The sequence below is a fragment of the Podarcis cretensis genome, assembly GCF_951804945.1.
Source record: "Podarcis cretensis genome assembly, chromosome: 2".
Lineage (NCBI taxonomy): Eukaryota > Metazoa > Chordata > Lepidosauria > Squamata > Lacertidae > Podarcis > Podarcis cretensis.
The window spans coordinates 74,269,992-74,288,282 of NC_137171.1; the positions used below are offsets into that span (position 1 = coordinate 74,269,992).

Here is an 18,291-nt window from a genome sequence, read left to right on the forward strand (position 1 = left end):
ACAGCGGCTTTGGCCCAGAGAGGGAAAGTGGCATCCGCTTTATTTCTACTTGCAGAAAAGGGAGAGGAGCAGAGGAAGGGGGAAAGCGCTGGCCTTCCTGCTCTCACTTGCTATGCACTTTCTACTCCTCCCTCAGACTGAGCGGTAGGTAAGTCCCGTGGAGGCGGGAAGGCGGCAGCGCCCGGCCGGGAACACGGAGGGGCTTTGCTCCTCGCCTCCCCGTCCTCGGCCGGCCGCCGGGCGGGCGCGAGCAGGACGTAGCCATTACGGACGCGGCCCGTCGCTCGGCAGGCTCGGGGCGGGGTCGCTGGCTGATGACGTCGTCGGCGCGCACGGCGCGGCAACTGGGCAGAGCCGCCTTCGCTCGTTCCCTTTTGTCCAAGATGGCAGCTGCCGCCAGAGGCGCCTCTTGAATCGCGGGCCCCGGAGCCATGAAGCGGGCGAGCGAGCGGGATTCCAGCCCGGCGGGGTCCGGGGGGACGCGGGGCGCCTCCTCGGCCAAGAGGCCCCGCGAGCGGGAGCGCGAGAGCAGCGGCGCCAGCGGCGGGAGCAGCAGCCGGCGGGGCCCGCACCGGAGCTCGGGCGCCTCCTCGTCGTCGTCGTCCGCCTCCGCCTCCGCCTCGTCGCGCAGCGGCCGGGACAAGTCGGCGGCGGGAGGCTCCAGCTCGCGCAGCCACCGCGGGGAAGAGCGGCCCGGAGGCGGAGGCGACTCCAACCACCGCGGCGCCGCCTCGTCCAGCGCCAGGAGCAGCAGCAGCAGCAGCAGCCAAGCCGCCTCCGCCGCGGCGCCGCCGCCCCTGGCCTCCTCGTCGTCCTCGTCGTCGTCTTCGCGGGCGCTGGGGGCCGCCAAGGCCAAAGTGCCTCTGGCCGCCGTGGTCGCCCCATCTTTGCTGCTGGGCGGGCCTTCGGCGGTGGCCGCGCCGTCGCTGCTTTTGGCGCCGGGGCTCGGACTGACGGCCGGGGTGGGGCTGGCCGGGGATCCCCCCGGCTCCAGCGAGTACAAGACCCTGCTGGTGAGCGGCCTGGGCCCGGCTCTCCCGGACCAGCTTCTGGAGGACGGTCTGTTCCGCCAGTTCCAGAGGTTCGCGAGCGGCGGCGCCAGTGACATTAGCGTCAAGCTCTCCCATACCCCCGAGCTCGGCCGCGTTGCCTATGTCAACTTCAGGCACCCGGCGGACGCCCGAGATGCTCGAAGGCATGCCAGAGCCCGGCAGCTTCTCCTCTACGATCGCCCCCTCAAGGTGGAGCCTGTGTACCTGCGAGGGGGCAGACGAAGCCGCACGCCCCCACCTACCCCATCCCCTGAACCCATGGCTTTCCTGCCCCCAATCCATGGTGTCTATCCTTATAAACAGAGATCTCTTTCTCCTGTTGCCACCCCTTTGCTGAGAGAGCCCAGACCACGACATGCTGCCGCTGCAGCCTTTGCCTTGGAAGCTGTTGCCTTGGGTCTCTCTCGGGAGCGGGAGAGAGTGCTGGATTACTATGGACTGTACGACGAGCGCGGCCGTCCCTATGGCTATCCCATAGTGGCTGAAGAGGATCTTATGCCGGAGGATGATCAAAGAGCGACTCGTAATCTCTTTATTGGCAATCTGGACCACAGCGTCTCTGAGGTAGAACTGAGGCGTGCCTTTGAAAAATACGGCATCATTGAGGAAGTGGTGATCAAGCGCCCTGCAAGGGGCCAAGGTGGCGCCTATGCCTTTCTAAAGTTCCAGAACCTGGACATGGCACATCGAGCCAAGGTTGCCATGTCTGGCCGGGTTGTTGGCAGGAACCCTATCAAAATTGGCTATGGGAAAGCCAACCCCACAACCCGACTTTGGGTGGGTGGTCTTGGTCCAAGTACTTCCCTAGCTGCCCTTGCTAGGGAATTTGATCGCTTTGGAAGCATTAGGACTATTGACTATGTGAAAGGGGACAGTTTTGCCTACATTCAATATGAAAGTTTAGACGCTGCCCAGGCTGCCTGTGCACAAATGAGGGGCTTCCCTTTGGGTGGGCCAGACAGGAGACTTCGAGTGGATTTTGCCAAAGCTGAGGAGGCACGCTACCCTCAGCAGTATCAACCTGCACCACTGCCTGTACCCTATGAATTGCTACCTGAAGGCTACAGCAGGCACAGGAGTCTAGAGCAAGACTTAAGGGTGAGAGACAGGACTCCTCCTCATCTCCTCTACTCAGACCGGGAAAGGGGCTTTTTAGAGGCTGATTGGACCAGCCCTGTCAAAAATGCAGAGCGCAGAAATAATTTGGAGACCTACAGTCAGTCGGCACGCAGCCGAAGTGGAGAACGTTGGGGCAGCGATAGTGACCGAAGCGTGCTCAAACCATGGGAGGAAAGGCGTAAACGCCGTAGCCTTTCCAGTGACCGAGGGAGAACTGCCCATTCACCCTATGAGGACAGAGGCAGGACAAAACCTGGTGGGCCAGCTTTAGATCGCAGTCCAGAGAGGGCTCGGAAGGAGAACCACACCACAGAGTCTGCCACGGAGAAAGAGCAGAATAACTCCCTGCAGAACAACAGGCATGCATCAGAGGAGAAGCCTCACCGTGAAACATCTGATCCTCAGCCTAAGAAAAGGGACAGCGAACGCAATCATCGAACTGCTGAGGCTGAATCAAAGACTCATGAAGAGTCCAAATCTGAAACAAAGAAATTAAAAAGCTTATCAGATTATGCCCACACGCTGCAGCTTGCCTGGAATGGGCTACTTGTCCTGAAAAACAGCTGCTTCCCTACATCTATGCACATCCTTGAAGGCGACTTGGGGGTTATCAATGGGCTTCTGAAAGACCACTTGTCTGGTGGAAAGCTCACGCAGCTCAAGATTGCCCAGAGACTTCGGCTTGACCAGCCCAAGCTGGATGAAGTAACTCGACGTATCAAGCAAGGAAGCCCAAATGGCTATGCTGTGCTGCTGGCTACCCAGACTGCTCAAGGAGCAAGCACTGAAGGGGCCGTCCCTGTGGTAGAGCCTGGCTTGCAAAGACGGCTTCTCAGGAATCTGGTCTCTTACTTGAAACAAAAACAGGCTGCTGGGGTGATCAGCCTTCCTGTGGGAGGGGCGAAGGGTAAAGACAGCACAGGCATGCTTTATGCTTTCCCTCCTTGTGAATTCTCTCAGCAGTACCTCCAGTCCGCACTAAGAACATTGGGAAAGTTAGAAGAAGAGCATATGGTGATAGTGATAGTCAAAGACACTGCCTAGTATTTACTCTCTGTCTCCTCTCTTTCCTCCCTCTTTGCTGATTCCATATTTCTTTGTATCTCACACAGCCTGGTTGCTTTTAAGGCCAATTTTTTTGAGCGAGGCTCCAAAAGTCCTCCAAAAATTCTACAATTTAATTAGTTTCTAATTTTAATACCATTTTAATCCCATTTTGTTTTAATATGTGACACTGTCTGCTGTGTTCTTATTTTTTAAATGTATGGAAAGTTGTCAGTAAAGCCTTGTTCACTGATGGATTTTTAACTTTGTGCAGTGTCCTGGTTTCTGTAGTCTGCCAATGGCTGGTTCCAATAGATAAAGCAAATAACATCAGACAGTTCTTCCTTTTACTGCTGTTCAACACTATTATACCAGTTTTGTGCTATTTTGATTTCTTTGATAGTTGAAGTCTGCTTGCTTCTCTCTGTGTTTAGGTAGTTAATGCCAGATTTTTTTTAAAAAAGGTGGAAAAGGTAATGGTATCCATTACTGGACCAACCTTTTCTTGGTGGATGAGAGCTTTTGAGATGATTGTAGCCAAAGAACAGCTCTGTGAAGCTAAAAAGTTTTAGCAGTCCTCAACTCTTGGTGCAATAAAACATAGGCTGCACCGTGGGTGCACCCCCCCAACTCTTCTGTTAACTGTGTTTCCTGTTGGATTGATTATATTGTAGATTCAAAGCTACTCGTAGATTTTATGTTCAGAACTAACTATTGGCTACTCAGGAAGACAAATAACCAGGCGGTTGAGTAGGATCTGATAACAAAATCTAAATGATTATGTTCATCAGCTCCAGTGGCAAAAATAAATGATAAAAACTTGACCAAGTTGCCTGCTTATAGCGTGTGTCCTATATTGCAGTTATATACAGTTCTGCTTGTTATATACAGTAGGTTAGGCAGGTGGATGCACTGCTTTTTAGGACAAGGTGGGCAAATTCTGTCCGGCCTATTATTTGAGCACTCATCTTCTGGCATTGCTCTGGGATTAATTAGCACAGAGAATGAGGAGGTCCTCCTTCTATGAGGTCCACCTCCCTAGATAGCATTTGTTTTGGTCATAACCATGGCACTCAGGGATGGAGAACCTGTGGCCCTCCAGATGTTGTTGAACTGCAGCTCCCCTCATTCTTAACCACTGACCGTGGTGGCTGGGGCTGATGGGCGTTTGAGAGCCACCAGTTCCCCAGCCCTGACATACCTGGTGATGTGTAGCAAATACACAAACACTTTCTCACATGAGCAGATCATTGCAATTAGCAGTGTGTCCACACACATGCAGCAGGCCAGAGCTGTCACAGGGGATGCACATAGGAAAGCTGCTTTATGTGAAGTGATCCTCGGGTAAAAAGGAGAGAGCATGAACTGTAAGAGATAGTCTAAGGAGGCGTGTGTGTATGCTGCGGTAAGAGTTTACGCCACATTCTGCACCAGGGTATGCCCACTTGTGTCTAAAATATGCAATTAATAAATAGATGTATGCACACTCACTTAGCTTGCATAATTCTCTTTCCGAGAGCTTGCTTTTCAAGGAATGTGGAATGTTTTGAAATAATGGATAGGGAAGATGCTAGAAAGGTTTGAAGACAAGTAAGCTTGACAAGGTTGCATTGTAGCATCCCATATAGTGTAGTATCCCATTCTGGATTGACATGAAGTGTACGGGGTGCTGATCCTCTTAACTGCTATAACCCTACACAGCCGCATCCATGGTTGCAACACTGTTCAGACCAAGGTCATAAATACTGAGACTTCGCCATTCTCTGCTTCTCTGTCCTCCAACTATTACCAGTTCTCTTGTGCAGTGAAATTATGGAAGCAGAGACAACACTAATGATTAGCAAATAATTATTTCTAAGCCAGCCATGTGGTGTTTAAAACATTTTTTAGGATGTGTATTAAAGCGTCCAAGAGAGGTAAATTGTCAATGAATACAATTTTTAAATTTTGCCTCTGAAAGGTTACCTGCAAGAAATACCAGCTTGTGATTTAGAGGTTGGTCTTGTATGAACTCCCACCCTATCTCATTTGTTAGTGTTAGTTCTTTATTCTTTTTAACCACATCGTGAGTTGTTAAAATACAATTTTCCAGTAGTCTCACTAACCAAGTGACTAACATGATTAGAGCCCTCTCTTGCACAGCAAACGGTGCTAGTAAATGTTGTTCAATGGTAGCCTCCTGTCCACTCTACTGTAAAAAGGGAACACCTGGGTATATTGAGCAGGATAAATCCCATTTATGTATGCAATTTTTGTCTACTATTGGTTAAAAATCACAAGGGGTCTAGAAAACAGTTCTGAACAGCTCTAAGATAGATGTAGGTGAACCTCTGGCTCTCAAGATGTTGCTGGACCACAACTCACCAGCCCCAGCCAGCCTGGCTAACGGCCAGTCATCCTTCAGCAACTTTCGGAAGGCCAAAGGTTCTCCATATCCGCTCCAAAACATTTAAATAGATGGATTTTGTTTGTGCGCTTCTAAATCTCTTCAGAAAAGTAGTCAACGTGTGATACAGTAATATCAAGATTATATATATATATATATATATATATATGCGCAAAAACATCAACTTTTTCTAGATTCTGAAGAATATTCACTTCACAAATGCTATTTGCAAAAGTTATCTTTGTAATATATTTTTGTTTCTAAACTCCTAAAAAAAAAATGAAAAACACATTTTAACCAGGTGGTAGGAAGAAACAGAAAAAGATGGGACCATTGTTCTGATACAAGCAAATGGAAGTCTAAATGCAGACTCGCTAGTCCCATGAAACAAGCATAGCCAAAGGAGAGTAGTGGTGAGGGTATGATTCCATTGCAGTTTTATCAAGCATTGACCTAAGACCATTGCGAACATTACTTCATCCTTTACCACCACCTATGTGGTCTAAATTTTATTTCTAAGGCCCGCAATGCAGTAAGTCAATCTGCTCAGTTATAAATGGAGTGGAGCCACAGGAAGAAAGGATAGAAGGTAGTTAAATCCATTTTCATGACTGGGTTGCACGCAGGGGTTTCTAATAAATGCAACCATCCCAGTGACTATTTTACTCCAATTGCTGGGAGAGGGTGAGTAGCAAACCCAAGGCCGGTCCAGCAGATGCTTTGTATCCTGCAGTGCTCCTCATTACAAATAGGTTCATGACAGGCAATACCAGCAATTAGTGGCCTTTAAATTCCCTTGTAGCATCCAACCTCTGGGCTTAAAGGTGCACTTCACCAAAATAAAGTTGCCTATATATCTGCCACTAGTATTGTAGTTATTTGTTTAAACCGGGTGTGGGGAACCTTTGGCCTTCCAGCAGCTGCTGCTGCTGCTGAAATATAAATCCCATCACCCCTGCACATTGGGCCAAGCTTGCTGGGACTGTTGGGATTTGTAGTTCAGTAACATCTGGATGTCCAAAGGTTCCCCACACCTGAGTTAGAGAGACAAGCAACTCAACTCATATGAAAATAGGTATTCCCTTTCCCTTCCCAGGGATGCAATCCATCATTGCATGATACTATAGGAATCAGAACCCAGAAGAACTGTGTGGGATACCTCTCACATGATTTCACTGAACATGATCCTCCTGGGATAAACGTATGGACCATTGTTCTTAAAAATCTTGTGTGAATAGTACTGATAGCATCACTCTCTTGAATGTCCAGATACATTCATGCACGTGAGGTCACACTTCTTATATGAATAACCCTGCCTTGGTCATGCATTCAGGTGCAAAGTAGCACTGAAGGCAGATTGAGGATCCAGCAAAGGCAACGAATGTATACTACAGCAGATCAGAGCTACAAACAGACAGGACTTGGATTTTATTTATTTTTTTAATAAATACAATTTACATTAAAGAAAAAAAGGCCTTCGATTTGTAGTTTTCACACAAGGACAAAAGGGAAAGGGGGGAAAAAATAAAAATTTAAAATTCCAAACACAAAAATATGTAGGAAGGGGGTGAGGCGAGGAGCTTGTAAACTAGAGTCCTTCATCTCCAGCAATGGCAGATTCTGAGCAAGACAGAACGGGATCTCTAGTCTTCTGCCATGGCTACTATAGCAGGAACTCACAGGGCTTTTGTCAGGAGTCATCAGACAAAAAAAACAAAAACCCGAACATTTCACAGCAGGTAGCAACACATCCATTAAAAAATTATGTTCAAAATAAAAATCACCTACAGCTTTTACAATCCATGATTCAATCCCACCCTGCCTGCCGTGCCTTTCAGTAAAAATGCCCTTTTTAAACTTATTTATCCCCCAGAAACTCGTCATAGTGACTAAACATTAGAAGATTACAAATCCATATCCTCTTTATAATACCTGCCTGTTTTGTTTTTTATCCTTTTTTTTGTTTCATATAAAACTATTTCTGTTCTTTAGGAAAGAACTTTATACAAAGAAAATATATTGTGAAATATCTTCGGAACTCCCCGTGGAGAGGAGAGTCATGTCTCAGCCTCAAAACCAAAAATAAAAAGGCAGAGAAAAATAAAGGTCAAGCCCCTGGCTCTCTTGGTAGGAAGGTTCCAGATGTGTCAGGAGCCTGCATCTGTCCACTGCAAGATCAGAAGGGCTAGAGTTCTTTAGATGGGTCTCCCAAGAATTAGGATATGAGCGGCTGCTCAGTATCACCTCCTGGATTTGGCCTCCTGGCTTCCGAGAACGGAGCTTTCCTGCTGCCAACATCCTGTGGGGTGGCCACTCCTCACTCATTCAGAGATAAGATTATGTCATCTTCCAAATCCAAATTATCTGAGCTGTCAGCTGGAAAGGGGACAAATGGGTTATTTGAGCAATGCAAAGTCTGATATGTCAAAAAGACACCAAAGCAGGGTAACTTGTTCCAAGTCAAATACGAAAGACCATGCACAGGCACCCTTTAGAGTGGTATGCCATCTAGAAACCATAAACAATGTGCAAAACAGGACTGTTTCACCACAAGCCAAGGCACAGCTCCTCATTATAAAGAGAATACTTACCACCAGAGTGAGATGCCTTCAGGAATTACTGAAAACACTCTAGAGAATCAGTATGTAGCTCCAAAATCCTCTGTAGTGGGAGTAAAAGATGCAACGGGCACTAAAACAAGGTGAGTTTCCAGAGACACAGCATGGGTACAATATATTGTTCCTAAGCTGAAGCATATACTATTTAGGGAGAAAGGCAAGGACAGGATTTAACTGACCGACGCAACCAGAGGAGAATGACTACCAAGGAGAAACAAAATAAAAAAATTCCTTCCAGTAGCACCTTAAAGACCAACTAAGTTAGTTCTTGGTATGAGCTTTCGTGTGCATGCACACTTCTTCAGATACACAAGTGTGCATGCACACGAAAGCTCATACCAAGAACTAACTTAGTTGGTCTTTAAGGTGCTACTGGAAGGAATTTTTTTATTTTGTTTTGACTATGGCAAACCAACACGGCTACCTATCTGTACCAAGGAGAGTCAATTTAGACAAGCAGTTGCCACCTTACAATCAGCTGTCCTTCACATCCACAAACACAGCTGAAGTAACTGCTTATTTCTAATATATCTTAAAAAGAAACTTTTTGGACTGTTTTTAATACAATGGAAGTTTTAAAGACTTTCCAAACAAGGGAGCGTTCCAGGTAGGTAGCCGTGTTGGTCTGCCGTAGTCGAAACACAATAAAAAAATTCCTTCCAGTAGCACCTTAAAGGTAAAGGTAAAGGGACCCCTGACTATTAGGTCCAGTCGTTGCTGACTCTGGGGTTGCGGCGCTCATCACGCTCTATAGGCCGAGGGAGCCGGCATACAGCTTCCGGGTCATGCGGCCAGCATGACTAAGCCACTTCTGGTGAACCAGAGCAGCGCACGGAAATGCCGTTTACCTTCCCGCCAGAGCATACCTATTTATCTACTTGCACTGGTGTGCTTTCAAACTGCTAGGTTGGCAGGAGCTGGGACAGAGCAACGGGAGCTCACCCCATCGCAGGGATTCAAACCGCCAACCTTCTGATCGGCAAGTCCTAGGCTCTGTGGTTTAACCCACAGCGCCACCGACGTCCCTAGCACCTTAGAGACCAACTAATTTTGTTATTGGTATGAGCTTTCGTGTGCATGCACACCTCTTCAGATACACTGAAACCGAAGCCACCAGACCCTTATATATAGTGAGAGGGTGGGAAGGGTCAGCAGGTTTACCACACCTATCAGCCAATCACCCATTCCCACCACCCTTCTGAGTAATACCCCTTCCCACCCTCTCAACTTAGTTGGTCTCTAAGGTGCTACTCGAAGGAATTTTTTTATTTTGCTTCAAACTAGGGAGACGAATGAATGAGCATGGGGGCTTTATGTTTTGTACAACCCTGCTCCTGTGCACCCCCTTTTTTGCACAAACAGAAGGAGGGCAGAATCAGCACAAGTGGCCCAGCTCAAAACAGAAGCGAGTACCTCTTTTGTTGAGTGACTTTCCGCACCCAGCATATAGTAAGTATAAGGTAAACCAGCCACAAGGGAAGCTGCTGTTGGGATACAGTAAAGTCTACAAGAGGGCAACTGGGTGACGTGAATTATGTGCAATATTTGTGTTAATATTGTCTCCAAAATAGTACTTGCTTCTTGGTAAGTTGATTGGTACCACACCACAGCTGAAGGGACAGGGGGGAAAACACTCAGTGATCATTAAGGTGGCCTAACAACTCTGAAGAAACGCAAGCACATTCACAAGCAATCCTAACCCCTAGTTTTCCTAACAGAGTCCTTGATGAGATTTTCAAGGACACACTTTCTTGAAATCAACAAAAACCACCTCCTGCCAGAATACCAGCAGAAAAAAGACCAGGCAGGTCTTTTTCAGGGTATGTGGAGTGGATATTGGCCGACGGTGCTCTTCAGAGGGAACTCTGCAAAGGTATATTTGAAAGTAGCACTTCAGGAATCTGGTACAATAATGAAGTGTGCACCATTGTCTACATGAGATGATGCCCCTGGGATTTGAGTGTCGGTGAAAAGAAGAGTGTTTTTGCAAGGCAGATAGAAAGACACTAACTCTGAGAAGGATGTACCAATAAAGCACACATGGGAACACACAACACACACACCAGATTTACACAGCTTTTTTTTTTTAAAGGAAAAGCCTCGTTTTAATGTTATGGTTGGAATGGCTGTGGAGGGGGTCCACCTGAGCTTCGCTTTCATCTCTATTCCTTTGTTGGATGTCAAACTCAGCCAAGAGCATAAGATCAAACAGATTCCTCACTGGCCTTGCAGACAACTTCATTGTCCAGAAAGTGGGAGAAGCAACAAGAGGAACAGCCATTTTAGATCTGGTCCTAACCAATGTTGATGACCTGGTTAGTGGGGTAGAAGTGGAAGGATCATTAGGCGCGAGTGATCATGCTCTTCTGAAGTTTACAGCGGAAAGGAGCAGCCAAGCATACTAGGACTCAATTTCTTGACTTTAAGAAAGCCGACTTCATAAAACTTAGGGAAGTGCTGGGTGAGATCCCATGGACAGTAATACTAAAAGGAAAAGGAGTTCATGATGGCTGGGAGTTTGTTAAGAGGGAGATAGTAAAAGCACAACTTCAGGCAATACCAATGAGACGGAAACATGGAAGGTGCCTAAAGAAGCCAGGGTGGCTATCTAAAGAACTTTTAACTGAGTTAAGATTAAAAAAGGATGTGTACAAAAAATGGAAAAGGGGGGAAACCACCAAAGAGGAATTCAAACAAATAGCCAGCACGTGTAGACACAAAGTCAGAAAAGCTAAAGCACAGAATGAACTCAGGCTTGCTAGAGAGGTTAAAAGCAACAAAAAAGGCTTTTATGGGTATGTTCGTAGCAAAAGGAAGAACAAAGAAACAGTGGGGTCACTCAGAGGAGAAGATAGTGAAATGCAAACAGGGGACACAGAAAGGGCTGAACTCCTCAATGCCTTCTTTGCCTCAGTCTTCTCCGATAAAGAAAACAATGCCCGACCTGAAGAATTTGGAGCAAATGATTCAGCAGAGGAAACACAGCCCAGAATAACTAAGGAGATAGTACAAGAATACTTGGCTAGTTCAGATGTATTCAAGTCTCCAGGGCCAGATGAACTGCATCCAAGAGTATTAAAAGAACTGACAGGTGTGATCTCAGAACCACTGACAGTCATCTTTGAGAATTCCTGGAGAACAGGCGAAGTCCCGGTAGACTGGAGGAGGGCAAATGTTGTCCCTATTTTCAAAAAGGGGAAAAGAGAGGACCCAAATAATTACCGCCCAGTCAGTCTGACATCAATACCAGGGAAGATTCTGGAGCAGATCATTAAGCAAACAGTCTGTGAGCACCTAGAAAGGAATGCTGTGATCACCAATAGTCAGCATGGATTTCTGAAAGATAAGTCATGTCAGACTAACCTGATCTCGTTTTTTGACAGAATTACAAGCCTGGTAGATGAAGGGAAGCAGTGGATGTAGCCTACCTTGATTTCAGCAAGGCATTTGACAAGGTGCCCCATGATATTCTTGTAAAGAAGCTGGAAAATGCGGTCTTGACTATGCTACCACTCAGTGGATTTGTAACTGGCTGACTGACCGAACCCAAAGGGTGCTCATCAATGGTTTCTCTTCATCCTGGAGAAGAGTGACTAGTGGGTTGCCACAGGGTTCTGTCTTGGGCCCAGTCTTATTCAACATCTTTATCAATAATAATAATAATAATTTATTATTTATACCCCGCCCATCTGGCTGGGCCTCCCCAGCCACTCTGGGCGGCTTCCATAAAAACCAAAAATACAGTAAAATATCACACGTTAAAAACTTCCCTGAACAGGGCTGCCTTAAGATGTCTTCTGAATGTCAGGTAGTTGTTTATCGCTTTGACATCTGCTGGAAGGGCGTTCCACAGTGCGGGGGCCACTACCGAGAAGGCCCTCTGCCTGGTTCCCTGTAGCTTTGCTTCTCGCAATGAGGGAACCGCCAGAAGGCCCTCGGCGCTGGACCTCAGCGTCCGGGCAGAATGATGGAGGTGGAGACGCTCCTTCAGGTATACTGGACCGAGGCCGTTTAGGGCTTTAAAGGTCAGCACCAACACTTTGAATTGTGCTTGGAAACATACTGGGAGCCAGTGTAGGTCTTTCAAGACCGGTGTTATATGGTCTCGGCGGCCGCTCCCAGTCACCAGTCTAGCTGCCGCATTCTGGATTAGTTGTAGTTTCCGAGTCACCTTCAAAGGTAGCCCCACGTAGAGTGCATTGCAGTAATCCAAGCGGGAGATAACCAGAGCATGCACCACTCTGGCGAGACAGTCCGCAGGCAGATAGGGTCTCAGCCTACGTACCAGATGGAGCTGGTAAACAGCTGCCCTGGACACAGATTTGACCTGTGCTTCCATGGACAGCTGTGAGTCCAAAATGACTCCTAGGCTGCGCACCTGGTCCTTCAGGGGCACAGTTACCCCATTCAGGACCAAGGAATCCTCCACACCTGCCCGCCTCCTGTCCCCCAAAAACAGTACTTCTGTCTTGTCAGGATTCAACCTCAATCTGTTAGCCGCCATCCATCCTCCAACCGCCTCCAGACACAGGACCTCCAACCGCCTCCTGAGTACACAGGACCTTCACCGCCCTCACTGGTTCTGATTTGAAAGAGAGGTAGAGCTGGGTATCATCCGCATACTGATGAACACCCAGCCCAAACCTCCTGATGATCTCTCCCAGCGGCTGCATGTAAATGTTGAAAAGCATGGGGGAGAGGACAGAACCCTGAGGCACCCCACAAGTGAGAGCCCAGGGGTCTGAACACTCATCCCCCACCACCACTTTCTGAACATGGCCCAGGAGGAAGGAGCGGAACCACTGTATGACAGTGCCCCCAGCACTTACCATCTGGCCTGGGGCGGGGCCTGAAGCCTCACAAGGACTGCTTGGTGCTTGCTGCCTGCTGCCCAGGAGGACTCCCCTGAGTGAGTGCCTGAGGGTCCTGCTCCTTCCTGCCACTTACCACCTGGCCCAGGGCAGGGCCTGACAGGCCTCACTAGGACAGTTGTTATTGCAAGAGGGGCACAGAGTGGTTTTAAAATGTTTTTTAAAATTTTCTTTTGGGTTTTTTGTATGTGGGGGGTGGGGGAGGGATGGATGTTTGGTTGGGTCTGGGGAATTATTATTTTGTAATTTTTACATTTTTGTTGTTGTATTGTTTTATTGGTTTTGTTTGTTTGTTTAAGGTGTTATTTTGTTCTTAGGGGGAGGGGTCAGGGCTGCCGGGGAGTGGGCCCCAGCCCACAAAATGGCTGCGGCATGTTCCACAGGGGGGGATGCACTGGGACAACCGATCTCGGTGATCACGGGTAGGAGGAGGAGTTACGCTAAGACTAGACCATGTCATTACAGAGGGGGCAGGTTTAGTCGTTATCTGAGGACTATTCCTGCCTCCGGGTCTGGTCCTGACCGGATGGATACTAGAATCAGCAAGGGATACCCACATGACCTGAAGGTACTGCTGTGCAATGCCAGGTCAATGATTCATAAGACCACTGCCATCCATGACTTGATCATGGATGGAGGACTTGACCTGGCATGTGTGACAGAGACTTGGTTGGATGAAGCAGATGGGCCTGTCCTTGCCGCTGCTTGTCCACCAGGTTTCTCTTACGCACAGCAACCCAGGTCATGTGGGCGGGGAGGGGGGGTTGCAGTGATTTTTAGAAAGTCATTAGTTTGCACCAGGCGTCCTATTGGGAAGACCCAGTTTTCCGAGTGCATGTTCTGGAAGTTGGGCAATAGGGGCAGTACAGGATTCCTTTTGGTGTACCGACCTCCCCGCTGCACCAAGGATTCCCTGCCCGAGCTGCTTCAGGTCGTGGCGGATGTTCTCCTGGAGACACCCAGCTTGGTTGTCCTAGGGGATTTTAACATCCATGCCGACACGACCTTACAAGGGGCCGCTCGGGACTTCGTGGAAAGCATGGCCTCCATGGGGCTGTCCCTGAATAAGTCTGGCCCAACCCATAGCTGCGGACATGCCTTGGACCTGGTGTTTACCTCTATGGATGTTGGTGATCTGACACTAACTAAAAGCGAAACGAAAGAAGTGCCATGGTCAGATCACTTCCTGGTGCAACTGGACTTCTCTGCGACCCATCCCCTCTGCAGGGAGGTGGGACCAATTTGGATGGTCCGCCCCCGCCACTTAATGGATCCAAATGGTTTCCAGAGAGTGGTAGGGGATGCTTTATCCCATGTTGATGGCCTTTCAGCCGATTCCCTGGTGGCCCGCTGGAATGCGGAGTTAACCAGGGCTATTGACTGTTTGGCTCCGAAGCGCCCTCTCCGATTGCATGGAGCCCGGACAGGCCCGTGGTTTTCCACGGATCTGAGGGCAATGAAACAATCGTTGAGACGGCTAGAGCGCCGGTGGCGGATAACTCATTCCGAATCTGACCGGACACAGGTTAGAGCTCAACGTCGAGCCTACCAAGTGGCGATAGCGACGGAGAAGAAGAATTTCTTCACCGCCTCTATTGCATCTGCAGAAAACAGCAGCAGGAGACTTTTTCAGGTGGTTCACAATTTAGCGGAACCACCTGCAACATCGGGGCCCAGTACGGGCCACATGTTCTCCTGCAATGATTTTGCAAAGTTTTTTGCAGATAAAATCGCTCAGATTTGGGAAGAAGTAGACTCCACCGTGGGAGCAGGACCGGGGCGGGAAAGTGCTAGAGTTCTGTCTGGTCAAGTTGAGTGGGATCAATTCCAATCTGTTACCTCCGAGGATGTGGACAGGCTGCTTGGACGAGTGAAACCAACCACCTGTCTCCTGGATCCTTGCCCATCCTGGCTTATAAAAGCTAGCCGGGAAGGACTGGGCGATGGGCTTCGTGGGGTGGTGAATGCTTCCCTCCGTGAGGGAGCCTTCCCAGACCCGCTGAAAGAGGCGGTTATTAAACCGCTTCTTAAAAAACCATCTTTAGATGCGGCCACGATGGCCAACTATCGTCCAGTCTCAAATCTTCCATTCTTGGGCAAGGTGATTGAGCGAGCGGTTGCCGAACAACTCCAGGCACGCCTGGAAGAAGCGGACCATTTGGATCCCTTCCAGTCGGGATTCAGGCCTCATCATGGGACTGAAACTGCCTTGGTCGCACTGGTTGATGATCTCCAGCGGGCTAGGGACAAAGGTGAGAGCTGTTTCCTAGTTCTGCTGGATCTCTCAGCGGCGTTTGATACCATCGACCATAACATCCTTCTGGACCGTCTTGAGGGGCTGGGAGCTGGGGACTTGGATGATGGACTCAAGGGCATCCTGATCAAATTTGCAGATGACACCAAACTAGGCGGGGTGGCTAACACTCCAGAGGACAGGATCACACTTCAAAATGACCTTGACAGATTAGAGAACTGGGCCGAAACAAACAAGATGAATGTAAAGTATTGCACTTGGGCAAAAAAAATGAGAGGCACAAATACAAGATTGATGACACGTGGCTTGAGAGCAGTACATGTGAAAAGGATCTAGGAGTCTTGGTTGACCACAAACTTGACATGAGCCAACAGTGTGACGCGGCAGCTTAAAAAGCCAATGCAATTCTGGGCTGCATCAACAGGAGTATAGCATCTAGATCAAGGGAAGTAATAGTGCCACTGTATTCTGCTCTGGTCAGACCTCACCTGGAGTACTGTGTCCAGTTCTGGGCACCACAGTTCAAGAAGGACACTGACAAACTGGAACGTGTCCAGAGGAGGGCAACCAAAATGGTCAAAGGCCTGGAAACGATGCCTTATGAGGAACGGCTAAGGGAGCTGGGCATGTTTAGCCCGGAGAAGAGGAGGTTAAGTGGTGATATGATAGCCATGTTCAAATATATAAAAGGATGTCACATAGAGGAGGGAGAAAGCTTGTTTTCTGCTGCTCCAGAGAAGCGGACACGGAGCAATGGTTCCAAACTACAAGAAAGAAGATTCCACCTAAACATTAAGAAGAACTTCCTGACAGTAAGAGCTGTTCGACAGTGGAATTTGCTGCCAAGGAGTGTGGTGGAGTCTCCTTCTTTGGAGGTCTTTAAGCAGAGGCTTGACAACCATATGTCAGGAGTGCTCTGATGGTGTTTCCTGCTTGGCAATGGCCCTTGTGGTCTCTTCCGATTCTATGATTCTATGAATGTGAGTGTTTAACTCCTTTGTGGACCATTAATCCCTAGTTCCATCCCATGCGGGTTTATTGGACTCCTTTTCCTCTCTCTACTAGTTTTTCCATGTAACGGTTATAGCTCTAAGTAATCATTTTTAAATCAGAGTCTAAATCTCCTTTACATTCTTACCTAGACGAAAGCCCCACTAAACTCAACTAGATTTTTCCCCCTGAGTACACATTGATAAGATTGCACTGTAAATGTGTTTGCAGCTTACATGATCTGCACTTTCAAGATCCAATCACAAACTTTTAGAATCCAGGATCTTCCTCCATCAGGAATAATGAATGCAATGCATTGTTATTTTTCTCTCTGTCATACTCTCTCCCTCTCTTCCATTCCACCCAACTAATCAAATCCACACATAAACAGTTATTGATAGGGCATGTGTGAAATGGACTTAAAACCAACTCACAGCTAATGCTGCATAAAAGTCATCAAAATGAGGACTAGAAACAGCAAACAGTTTAGCTGGCTAGTGCGCCCCCATAAAAGACAACCAGGCTGCAAACCAATCCCAAGGAAAAAGATGATGTCTGACCTATGAATACATCTTCATTTGAGTGTGATAATAGATGAATAGGAGCACTTAAATTCCTTTAAACGTTCAGCAAGCAAGTGGCATCTTCATGAAGTGAGCATTCTAGCGTGTGTCATCTGCTTACTACGCAGAATACATACTAATCCTCCCGAAGTGTAAATATGCCAATCTATTCCTGCATGCTATCAATGCTTGCCCTCTGCTTCCACACACTCCTCCCAAAATGCCCCACCAATGCCACATTTCCCCACCATCACCACCCCTTCTTGCAAGTGCATCCTCCACCACCACCTCCCATGTTTTTCATGATGCTTCACACTAAAACGTCCCCAGAAGAGCAATGTCAGCCAAATACTTATTTTGCACGACAGATGCTAGACAGAAGCAACTGGGAGGACCTGCGATATGGAACAAGCAGATCCACAGAACCGCATGTTCTGCATGAGAACAGAGACAACAGGAAGGTGGAGCTGTTTATTTGTGTTTGCATATTGTGAGACTTTGGAAGGAAGCTGCCTAGATGTGAGAAGAGGCAGGGAAACCATGCAATGAAATTATTAAAAAATAAATACTTCCAGTAATGCTCCCTTTCTGGCATCACTAGCTTCTGCTGGAATGCACAGGCTATTTTTTCAGCTGCAATCCAGAACCCTCTAATGGGCTTATTTCCCCCAGTAATGTACAACAATTGCACAGCATCTTTTTAGATACAATCCATCTTTTAATTAGAGCTCTGCAACATGTCCTGGTGGGATATGAACAAAATACCTACCACCATTAAGAACATAGAGGACTGACAAATAAACAAGAAAATCGCTGGAGACCTGACAGGGTGCTTGCCCCCAGGTTCATGTGCCTGATTGCAGAGAAGCAGGGCGGCACTACAACAAAACAAGAGAAGAGCACACATGAGTCTGCTAGCAAAAGCATTTTAGCTCAGGATGAACGGAAACGGGACCAGACTGGGACAGAGGGTTGTCTTCTCAAACACTCCCAGCAACACGTCACCTTCCAGGCATCCGATGTCCTGCCTCTGCTGTAATTAACAGCAAAGGTTCCAGCGATTTCACTGAAGGGAAGCCTCTCTCTCCCCCCACCCATAGCTTGCCCTCACCAAGACTACCTTAAACTTCCAAGATTACACACACAAGCACACCAGTTGTGAATTTTGCTCCAACATAAATGATTAACTTTCTTGTGACGTAATACACAAAGTGCCTCTGAGAATAAGCAGACTGCATTTCCCTCAGAACTGAGGAACTGCTGCCTGCAATGAAAAACATGCAATCAAAGGGCAGGAAAGAGGATTCCAGGGCAGGTGACACAGCTTCCAGGAAGCCTGATCACCTTCTCACACTGTCTATGTCTATCCATCTCTTCCCTTTCCTCCTTTTCCC

The 18,291-nt window shown here is 47.9% G+C and overlaps 2 protein-coding genes across 4 annotated transcripts in view; one reads left to right on the forward strand and one right to left on the reverse strand.

Moving 5' to 3' along the window:
• Positions 1-359: 359 nt before the first annotated feature.
• RBM15B (RNA binding motif protein 15B) lies at positions 360-4,705 on the forward strand. Its single transcript, XM_079967727.1, has one exon. The coding sequence runs from the start codon at positions 432-434 to the stop codon at positions 3,213-3,215; it is 2,784 nt and encodes a 927-aa protein (XP_079823853.1). The 5' UTR covers positions 360-431; the 3' UTR covers positions 3,216-4,705.
• Positions 4,706-7,006: 2,301 nt separating this feature from the next.
• DCAF1 (DDB1 and CUL4 associated factor 1) overlaps positions 7,007-18,291 on the reverse strand; it is a 59,460-nt gene continuing 48,175 nt past the window's right edge. For 2 of the 3 annotated variants that reach the window (XM_079968027.1, XM_079968026.1), the window contains exon 24: positions 17,595-17,775. In XM_079968027.1, the coding sequence (XP_079824153.1) occupies positions 17,672-17,775 (104 nt within the window). In that variant the 3' untranslated portion in view covers positions 17,595-17,671. Of the gene's footprint in view, positions 7,978-17,594; positions 17,776-18,291 lie in introns of those variants that run through there. The other variant, XM_079968028.1, reaches the window with a different exon arrangement.

Bases quoted from the DNA above. Each gene is read 5' to 3' on its own strand.
- RBM15B (XM_079967727.1), top strand. From the start codon at position 432: ATGAAGCGGGCGAGCGAGCGGGATTCCAGCCCGGCGGGGTCCGGGGGG.